This window comes from Aulonocara sp. 'chitande type north' Nkhata Bay, linkage group LG17 (genome assembly GCF_057382095.1).
Source record: "Aulonocara sp. 'chitande type north' Nkhata Bay isolate Kocher_YH1m ecotype deep benthic linkage group LG17, A_spYH_male_GT1.1, whole genome shotgun sequence".
In the NCBI taxonomy this organism is placed as follows: Eukaryota; Metazoa; Chordata; class Actinopteri; order Cichliformes; family Cichlidae; genus Aulonocara; species Aulonocara sp. 'chitande type north' Nkhata Bay.
The window spans coordinates 6517223-6528731 of NC_141360.1; the positions used below are offsets into that span (position 1 = coordinate 6517223).

General features: G+C 40.6%; 1 protein-coding gene across 5 annotated transcripts in view; it reads right to left on the minus strand.

Moving 5' to 3' along the window:
- The window catches only part of dnajc6 (DnaJ (Hsp40) homolog, subfamily C, member 6), a 37717-nt gene that overhangs the window by 20198 nt on the left and 6010 nt on the right, over positions 1-11509 (minus strand). For all 5 annotated transcript variants that reach the window (XM_086269197.1, XM_086269196.1, XM_086269194.1 and 2 more), the window contains one exon: positions 4848-4983. In XM_086269197.1, the coding sequence (XP_086125323.1) occupies positions 4848-4983 (136 nt within the window). The remainder of the gene's footprint in view (positions 1-4847; positions 4984-11509) is intronic.

Below are 11509 nucleotides of genomic sequence, written 5' to 3' on the forward strand. Positions count from 1 at the left end.
CAAATAAGCCCTGTGAGCCACATTTGAGACTGCTTGGTTTCAGACATAGACAGTGTTAAACATGGAGGTAGCCTTGGTGACGTCACCCACTGGTTTTGGACTTTACATTCTGAGCTTCAGGTTTGGCTAAAGCTCAGACATTTTGCTTCAGCTATGGACATTGCCCCTTAAGGCAACGATCCCCAACCTTTTTTGCACCATGGACCGGTTTATGTCCGACAATATTTTCACAACCTTTAAGGTATCATGGACAAATACAACAAATAAAATCAGTTCCGGAACCAAAAAAAAAGAAGATTTATTGTGAGAGTTGTAGCACCCAAGCCTCAACTCTCACGGACCGTGAGAGTTGAGGACCGCTGCCTTAAGGCACATGGTACTGGCTGTAAGCACAGAAGCCCCACCCACCTTCTGTTCAAACCTCCTGTTTGTGAGTATCAGCCAATTAGAAGAAAGATGTCTACAAAAGTGAGGCGAAAGAGAACTAAAACACTTTTTACTATTGTACTGATGGCAGCAACAGATCTCTAAAACATTGGGACAGGGGGACAGAAGGCTGGAATGGTAAGGGGTACTAATAAGAAACAGTTGGAGAAACATTTTGCAACTAATTAGGTTATTTGGTAACAGGCTGGTAATAAGGATCATATTACCAAGGCAGAGTTTCTGAGAAGTAAAGATAGACAGATGTTTACCAATCTGCAAAAAATGTCTCTAATTGTAAAACATTTTCAGAAACATATCAGAATATTGTTCCTTGATGTAAAAGTACTTTATCTGATCTTTTTCAGAACACAGTAGCTGAACATCCGAATCAAAAAGATTCAGAGAATCCCCGACAAATCTCTTTAAATGACAAGGCTGAAAATCAGTTCTTCAGGCCGATGATTTTTCTCTGGGTCAGAGGTTGTTTGAAATGGAAGTGGAAAACTGTTTAGTGAATATGAAACACATTGTTGATACATCTTTCAGACTAAAAAGGAGAGAGACTATCTGGCTTGCTATCAGCTCTCAGTTCAAAAGTCCACATCTCTGTTGGGATGTTGGTGCACTAGTGCCTATGGAAACGACTGCTTGAACAGTCACCTTCAATGCTGAAAGGTATATACAGGCTTTAGAGCAACATACTCTCCCATTCAGACAACGTCTTTTTCAGCAATACGATGCTAAACCACATACTGCATCTACCGGATTACAACGCACAGTTTCATAGTAGAAGACTCCAGGTGCTAAAGTGGCCTGCCTGCTGTCCAGACCTTTCACCAAGAACACAAAAGAGAAGACACAACGGTAAACGCAGTTCTGTCTCAACTTTCTTTAGACGAGTTACTGCCGTCAAATTCAAAATGAGCTAATAGTTTCTTTAAAGTGGTACATTTTCTCATTCCAAAACATTTTATCTATGTTTTCTACATTCTATTGGTCTATGACATTTCCAAATGATTGCATTCTGTTTATATTTACAGTTTACACAGCATCCAAACTTTGTTACTGTAGTGGGCTTGTAACAGGTCCCCCATCATTGGCATCTTTCTATGGATTACATGATCACTAATGGTCACCACTGATCTTTTCTTTCTTCTATCTGACCTGAGAGACAAAACAACAATTTTTAGCAGTTATTAATTTTTATGTGACTTTCTTATTGCTGCACTACTTTATTCAACTTGATATTGGTATTAACTCTGATGCAATAACTCACATTTTGTGATAAAAAAAAAAAAACAGTAAAAAAAACCCCAAAAGGTAAACTTGCTTGGGTTGGTGTATAGATGTACCGGTATGTTATTAAACCCATTCTGAGCAGTACAGCACTTCATGTTCATGCTTTCCTCCGAGAAAGTAAACACCCTGAGCTTATAAGACATTTTAGGCTGAATACATGAGAAGTGAGGTGCTCTATTAGAACCTCTCAAGACTACACAAACATAGTCTCAACCAAATCAATGTAAGTGGGTTAGATCCCGATGGATATTAGAGTCGGGCTCTCTACATTTCCCCTATGGTCTTCTCTAAAATTCACTTGTCTTCATTTTGTTTAAGCAGGATTTTTATAGCATGTCTGCTTAAACCAATTTAAGTGGCTACATAGTGTTTGCACTGCAATCATCTATCCTCGGGGCCTGATTTATCTTCATTCACTCTTCAAAATCACAGTGGGATTTTTTTTTTAATTCACCAGAGTTTCTTATTTTGTAGATAAGATGTGCTGTAAGTTTGTGTTCTGTATGTTTAGGTGTCTGAAAAATGACATGGATAATGAAATTGGGAAAACTGGAATTTTAGATGCAGATCAAAGCTTGAAAACTTGAGGGGAAAAGGCAAATTAATGTGTGTCTGATAGGGAGGTCGGTGGAGTGGGGGTTACAGCCTGGGTGCAGACCAAGCACACCGTGTTATTCACAAAACCAGCACAGCCATCAAGGCTCCATATTCATTGCGCTTCTCACAGACACAAACACATTGTTGCTTCAAGTCGCCTGCCCTGCAAATTTTTCTTCTTCAGCTACGTAAAGAAACACAGGTTGGTTTTAATAATTCAGAAGCAGCTCTTTCCCTTGACTACGCATGAGAACAGAAGCAGAGAGGAACGGATCAAGACCTGTCGGGGCATTCAAAGAAGGCCCGTTTAACAGCAGAGGTGTCACGTTATACCGAGGAAGCTCAAGGGAATTTTTTTTCCCTTGGTTGACATTCTTGTATCTCATTTAAACCTGCCTTAACACTTTGTCCATGTCAGCAGACACGGTTGAATATTGGCAGTCACATTTGAGATAAAGTCCAAAATTTGCTTAAAATCTATTTACTCATCTTCTGTTAAGCAACAACTTAACCAAAAGACTACATAACAAGAAAATATGGAATGTTTTGCTGGAATAATGATATATTAATCGAAACAGAATTGTTTGGAAGTGGTCTGAATGCATACTGTTTAAGAAAGCAAAAGGTATGAGCTAGCCTACTTCTCCTCCCTCCATTATCCCTTATCACACATGCATATACAGTCCCCACAAACACACTTCACATCGCATCACACAGGTTCCTAATGAAATGAATCCTTCTGTATCAGCAGTGCTCTGGCCATTTGGCACAATGAACCGCCATGAATAATGCAGCCAGAAGTGGGGCAATAGACACCAAAGAGGGAGGCAGAGAGGAAAGGAAGAAAGGTGGAGCCAAGCGGGCAGTCGATCAACCGAAAAACACAAGGGGAACGAGAGGACAGGAGAGTGGGAGTTTGCCAAGATGTGAGCGACAGAAAGGGAGAGACCCTGGAGAGGAAATTTCACAATCAGACTTGCTGAGTCAATAGTGAGGGGAGCAACGTAGGGTGTGTGTGTGTGTGTGTGTGTGTGTGTGTGTGTGTGTGTTTGATAATACAGAGGCCTCTTTGTGCCGCCCTGTGCAGATGCCTGTGCACAAACACATTGGGACGACCGAGCCGTGCCAGACTCTGAAACCTCACTCTTTCCTCCCTCCATCCCAACCGCTCTGCTGCTTCACTTCTAAAGCTAGTTGGAGACGCTTGTGATCAACATCTGAAACAGCATTCGGTTAACCAGTTCGCTCACTACTGAAGCACAGATTTAAGCTGGACTTGTGTGCAGTATTCATCTTTAGCTATACAACACTAGAAAAATATCTACAGCGGGGATGTCAAACATGTTTTAAATTGTTTGCCAAATACATTGGCTACTTTGATCTGAAGAGGGCCGAACCAGTGATGGTTCCTTTTTTATCAGGGTAAAGAAGTGAATTACACATTTAATTTCATTTAATATAAGAAATGCTGCAGCAATTAATGTGAGACATCTGTTAGCATTTCTAAAATTATAGAAAAATTATAGATTATTATTTATTACTTTGGTGTGGTTTGAATGACAATAGGGTCCCTGGTTAGTAGAAAAACTGTAAAATTTAGGAAAATAAAGTTAAAAGTCCAAAATCTATGCCCTCCTTCACATTTTCCAAAGCCATCCAGTGGACCTGATTGGAGTCTCTGGCGGGCCAATTCTGACCCCTGGCCCTTGTGTTTGACTGCACAGTGTATTTAATTCAGTGTCACATGGTAATAAACTCAAGATAAACTAGATGTGATCACAATGACTAAAAATCGTATCTGTAAAAATCAGAAGCACTGACTGAGCTTATATTCAAGGTCATCATTTTGAGCACTTCTGGGCTGTTTTTGTTCTTTTTTTCTTTTCTTTTTGTCTCTTGGTCAGACTTTGTTTCTGCGATGCTTTAACTTGTTTTCGTTTTTGGGATGTGAACAAAGTTGCAGAGAGCTGATCACTCCTGTGAGTGATCCAGGTATTGGGCAAGGTCTGGGTTAGTTTGGCCAAAAAATGCTCGGATGAATGAGACATGCTGGTAGCACCAGACACTCGCCCTCAGGTCCATCCATGTTCCAGCAGAGCTCTGTATTGACCATCTGACCCAGTGAAGTACGATCCTGGTTTTGTTCCTCACTGGATGTGCTCCCTTCAGGATTGAAAACCTCAAACTCTTCACCTGAAAACTGCTGGAAAGCATCAACAGTGATGATCTTTGACAATATTCAGGTCAGTTTGAAATAGACGTTAATGTGAGGCTAAAAATCACTGTCTGGACATAAACAACACGACAACCTTGAACATAAGATCAGCCACATTTTTATCAACTACCGTAAGAGTTTTTTTTATTTTTAATCATCACTTCTATACAGTTGCAGTAGCCGACCAAGTCTCCATTGCTTTTGTTGCACAAGTCTCTTGAAAAATAATCTTTGCTTATTAGTATAACATTTGAGCAAAACTGTATTCATTCCTGTAATATGAAACCATATGAATGCAGTGGTCACTTACGTAGCAACTTGATGCATGACTTTGGTGGAGGTGTCCTTCAGCGTGTCTTTCAGGTTGTCCTTAAAGTTGCTGAAGAACTTGCCAGCTCCTCCCTTGACCATATCCAGCAGTCCTCCGCCATAGCCTGCATCCATATCTGAGAACAAAGGAGCAAGAAGCTTTTCAAGCTCTGATGTCACTAATGTCCTACAAATTCCTACTTCATTTTGCTTTAGGGCAGTCATTGCAGCTGATCCCACCTTTGTGGCGCAGGGAAAGCGTCCAAAATTACACGTGAGAGGAGGGCAACCTTCTGCTGAAACGTCCCATCATACGTTTTTGCGCAAATGATGGATTTACACACAGTCCTTCGAGCCCTAATTCAGAGGTTTTTCATTTGGTGATGAACATGAGTCACTGCTCTACACACTCAGTAAACATGTGTGTAGGTGTGAAGGAATGATGGAGAAGGACATAAGAGACAAAACACACATTAAAATGCACACCAGCTCATGCGCATCTGTGTGTGTTTGCATATATTCTTAACTTTGGATGAGGCCCATGTGTTTAATCTGAGTCACTCAGACCCTCCCTCCTCTGTCTCCCCTCTTCACCTACTGTGCATAGAAACCACCATGTCATTACTTTATATCATCTGGCAGTGCTGACTAATCTACCGACATTAAACATGATGCCGCAGACAAACACCCACAACCGGATTTTAGGCAAAGTCTCGTCCTAGCATCATGCTTCATGCACAACCTGTCTTGTCTGCAGAAATGTGCACTTGCCGACAGAGAAGCATTCAGTCAGTGCTTGAGTTTATGATCTGTGAGGAGTGAAAAGAGCTTCAAACCGGTCAGTGGGGATCATTAAGCTAGCTGAGCATCAAATTTTAGATCGGGCCCAGAGTAGGGTTGTTTTTTGGTTTTCCTCATCTATAATTCATCTTCACGTATGTGCAAGTGGGTTTTTCCCCATGATTAAAAACAAAGAAAGCTTAGTTTATGTGTTGCACTGGCCTGGATAAACTAATGGAAGTATTGCAAAATATTTTTAACAGGCAACTTCTTCTTCTATTTCAAAAAGAAAAGTCCCAGTGATGCAGGAGAAGGAACACTGTGCACTTATGCAAAAACAGACTGAGTCTGTACAAAGTTTTTCTTTGGTTTAAATAGTTGGAAATGTCAGATTCACACTCTTAAAGATGTTATGGGTTTATCGATGACTTTCATCTGGACAGTACTGGGGAAAAGGGTTATTGAGGTTACACAGATGGTTCATTATAACGAGAAACTACTGTACCACTAGTTAGTAGTTTGTGGGATGTTTCTAACTCTGAAAATGGAATATGACAGGAATAGCTCATAGAAATAGCTAATGGGCTATGCAAGGACATATTTGTTTTCATGCTGGTTGGCTGCCGTGCCTTTCATGTCAGCCAACCAGCATGTCAGACTGTCAGGCCAAGCTCAGAGGTTGTCAAAATCATAAGCCAAACAAAAAATTTCACTTTTATCTGAAACATCTACCCACATACTTTTGCTATGTTATCAAAATGTCAAAACTTGACATTTTGCTAAATGTTTTCTTTGCAATTGGATCAGAAGCTTGAAAGCATCAACTCCATCCTTATTTTAGGAGCTTGGAAAGACGCAAAGACATTACAAACAACGTCTAGGAGAAAAGCTGCGTGCAAAGTTTGATATACAACCACATACAGCAGCTGCTTCAAACTCCTTCGACAGAGACTCCTTCGCCACATGCATGATGTATTTGCAGCGATTCTTCACTAAGTTCCAAAATTAGACTTTTGGTCTCTGACTGCTGAGGCATGATGTGCATGACAGGGATTTATTTTTACTGAGAAATAAAACTCTTGCAGCCTGTGACACACCAAAATTCCCCCATGCTAAAAAAATTGAATTGAACTTTGCAAACAGCAAAGATTACCAGTGTTAAGTCGAGTTTTTATACAATGTAACTGCATAAACATGTCTTATAGATAGATAGATAGATAGATAGATAGATAGATAGATAGATAGATAGATAGATAGATAGATAGATAGATAGATAGATAGATAGATAGATAGATAGATAGATAGATAGATAGATAGATAGATAGATAGATAGATAGATAGATAGATAGATAGATAGATAGATAGATAGATAGATAGATAGATAGATAGATCCAGTCACCTATCTCAGAAATATAGTTGCATCATTGGGCGTGTCTACACTGAACAATAAAAGCTAAAACAGTCCTCTTTCCTTTTTTTAGGCAAGGCTGTGATTTCAGTGGTACGTTTTGACCCATTTTAAGCTCCTTGGCATACACATCTGCCAGTCAGTGACCTTGACAGGATTAAGAAAACCAGGATCCTACACTCTACCCTGACATCAAGAACTAAGTATATGTGTCAGTCATGTTTGATACCTGTACAGATGGAGAAGCAGCAGTGATGCTGAATGAGCAAACATTCATAAAGAAATGTCACATCCAAAAGAGCTTTTTCACTTAAAGAAGGCCGGTCCGATAGCCTACATCGCCCCTCCTCAGCTGCCTAGTATCACATTCACTAAGCTGACCAATAGAAACAGGAGGGGAAGACAGAGGTGACTGAAGTGAGAGGAAAAAAGACAAGGCAGTTCTATTCATGTCCAGAGGGATCTGTTGGCTGTCAGCATATGTCTCCCTCCTTCTATAGCCTCAAACCTTACTCCCTCAATATCCAGCATAGTGTTAACGACACAGATAGATGCACAGGGACAACAGTAAAGCTCGAAAGGCAAAAACCCTGCACTTAACCTCAGGGGTACCATAATCATAGGCCTTGTATCTTCCTGAATTTCAACAACTGCAGTGTCAACCCGACGCTAATCTGCTTAATTATAGATGCTGCTGATAAGACAAGGAGTCTATGATTAATCATCTACTACACAGCTTAACCAGAAGTGTATTCCGCTCCCTTGAATGACAAGCAAGCCTTTACATGCTGCTGAAAGCATGACACGCTGGTATTACAGCTCTGACTAAGTGTAGGAGGAAGCTGACAGAGAATTAGGCAAACTGATTCTTTTACAAAAGTTTTGAAATTCATAATTTTAAAAAAGATTGTCACGACTTCTGAACCTTCAGATCCTTAAAGCTGCTTGGGATAGTTAAAAACAAACCCGACTAATCTGTGTCATCTGTGTTTTAAACTTCATCATTACATACAGTCTTGTGAAAGACTTTTTACAGGACCTAAAGTAAACCAGAAGTAAACTCACATATCTATATTATTGCTAATATATATTGTAATATATCTATATCACTAAAGCACTTCTGGATGGATGCAAACTGCATTTCGTTGCCCTGTACCTGTGCATGTGCAATGACAATAAAGTTGAATTCTATTCTATTCTATTCTAAGCTTTGGTCAGTTTGCTGAAATGGAGCATTCAAGTGTGTGTTAACACACGTGCCAAGGTTGGACTGTGCAACGCTCAGGAAAACTGCAAAAACCACAAGAGCTAAATCTCGGATACTACAGGCCTCAGTTAGCATGCTAAACGTTAGTTTATAACAGTACAATTAGAAAAAGACTGAATAAGTGCAGGTTGTTAGGATGGATATCCCTTCTCTCTAAAAAGACTGTGGCAGCACAGCACATGCTGGCAAAGTTGCATCTGAGCAAATCACAAGACTTCTGGAACAATGTCCTTCAAACAGACGAGACAACGTTTGGTGAAAATCAATCACAGCATATCAGCACAAACACCTCATGCCAACTGTCAAGCATGGAGGTGGAGGGGTGATAATCTGGGCTTGTTTTGAAACCACACAACCTGAGCACCTTGCAGGCACTGAGTCAAACCTTAAGTCGTCTGTATTCCAAACTCTTCTAGCATCAAATGCTAGCTTCAGCTAACATTCAGCTAACCCTCTTAGGGACACTAAAGTCCAGTCTACGTGGGCAGGGTCCTCAGAAGATTGGGTAGGCCGGAAGTAAACGGCGGTCTAGCCTTCAGATTTGCGTCACTGCTGTCTCGGTGGAGTTTAATAAACTCAGCTGTCTGCTCCTTGCTATCTGAAATATAACATGACACTGGCGTAAATTCTCGACCATCTCACACTTCTGTTTAATCAGTTTTCTGTTTGACGTTTATTCAGCTGTGTGAAAACCAAGGAGGAACCCACCCGAGCGATTAATAAAGTTTTATTTTATCTAATCAAATCAATAAACTTTAATCTCAGCCAAACCGATTTACTCACGAACAAATAAAACACTGAAAAAAGCCAAACAATAACATTTTTAGTTTATCTAAGTGACTTATATATCACATTTAATCTGAGTAGCGAAAGACCACGGTGATCTGAACATCATGTGCCGGGAGTTTGCCGTTCTCGCCGGCTCTAGTGACCCTCGAGCTCCCAGCTAGCTATCAAGCTGTTGGGTAACAGACGTCGCCGAAAACGTCGGAGCACTTTTGCAAATATGTGATATCTTGATAAACCAAGCAGATATATGAAGTTTACACAGCTACATTCTCGCCTGAAAATATGTTAAAAGTTTATTTTGTGACCCAGAAAGAGTAATAAGAGTAATATTTAAACTTAGAAGCAGCCGCCATTGTTGAAAACTGCAATTGGCTGGGCCGCGCTATGAATTCTGGGATATAGTGGGCCACAAAGGATACACCCAACCCATCCTTCAAATTCGGGGAAAAGGAGGATGCATTTGTCAGCTGCATTCGGAGGAGTCTACGAATTTGGACAGCCTTTGTCGCATTGCTGTGACGTAATCGGTCTACAAATGCGGCCTCGGGAGGATGCAGCCCATTAATTTGGAAACCATTTAGGGACACTCCCAATAGGGCTTAAAAAATCTGGGACTCTCCACCAGTTGCTCTTGGAACTGAAAAAGCTCCTCAGCTGACATGTTAAACGTCTTCAAGAAACTTCAAGAAGTCCAGACACTTTTCTTTTCACCCTCCTTAGCTTTAGCTAACGCTTGTCCAAACTGGATCTTGCATTAAGGCAACAATCCCAAACATATCAGCAAATCTACAACCGAATGGTTGAAAAAGAAAAGAGTCAAGGTGTTGCGATGGGCCAGTCCAAGTCCAGACCTCAACCCGATTGAAATGCTGCAGCGAGCTTAACAGAGCTGTGTATACACAAATGCCCACAAACCTCAATGAGCTGAAGCAACGCTATAATGAAGAGTGGAAGAGTTTCTATGGGCACTGCAGTGTCCACAGAAACTATTTATCGTCACATGTAACACGTTTGATAAACATACAATGACAATACAAACAGCTGAGCTATTTAAACAGATGTAAAACTGTGGTGGGGTTATGCCATGCTCTGTATAAATTAGCCCCAGTAAATGGCAGAAAGTGTTGTAGTAAGATCCTACAAGGTGATGTTGGTTGGTTTTTTTAACCCTTCACTCAAAAGATAAACAATTGCTTATTTTGGGGGAAAGTACTAGGACCCTGCTGAAGACTGAAACCAAACTGGAAAGCGAACTTGGACCAGTGATCTACCATTTATCTGTTCACACGTCTATATTTTTTCCATATTCTAATTATCCTAAGTGGTTCCCTTTTTGTCAGTTTAATTGCACAGTGTCAGCTGTATCAGCTACTTTACACCAAATGACGTTTTATAAAGCTGACGCAGTGATTCTCAAACTGTTAAACTGAAGCAGCATCTGCTTACAACAACAAATTGTTTCATAGGCCTGGAGATATGATCATTTCAGACAGACTGTGAAATGCCAAACTCCACAGGACTCACATTAAAATAGGCAATGAAATCTATATTTAAGAAGAAAAATTGTATTTAACATGATTTCAATGGCCCATTAATCATCCTGTGACCACAGAGTTTAGAAACCCCAATCTAGATTAAATTAGACAATAAAAATCTAAGCTAGCTACACGATAACTTAGAAAGTATTTAGCGGTGGTGAAAGAAAAGTAAAGATTGGTGTATTCAGCAAGATCATTAGGGCCTTTAGTTTTATTGTATTGCTGAAATATTACAATCGAAATGATACCAGTGCTTAATTAAGCAAGTTATATTTATTTATTTTTTATTGTGCAGGCTTACTTTATTTTCTATATATTTCCTAAGTTGTTTTTATCTATATTTATTAGAGTGTGGTTACCTTGTAGTCATACACCCTCAATGTGACCCTCACCTTTGCTTCAGCACATTTTGCCTATCTCTGTTTTTTTCAGTCATTATCCCCCTGCAGATCTGTTAGAATCTGCCTGTTTGCTTTCCTGTTGGTCTGGTAGCTCGCCCATGTGCCTCTGTGTCCATGACCAGATGGATGTGGGAGTCTGCTGGCTAGTGAGCCAACTACAGTGACAAACCCTGCTAATGGAGACACCAGAGGAGGCTGTGATACAGGCTCTATCAGGTAATAGAGCAGCGGTTAGCCTGGCCAGTTAGAGGAAGAGAGCACAGGAAATCAGCAGCACAGAGGGCCCTTGGCTTTGTGAGAAAGATCAATAGCTTGTTTGGATGTGGTTCCCTCCTCCTAGAGTGCCAACCTTTACCCCTCCGCATCCAGCATTGTGGGGAAAAACAGATGGATACATAGACACACACATGCACACACACGCAGATCAAAAAGGTTGTCTGTACACACTGGCCAGGCAGACATCTGACACATCTGAGTGCC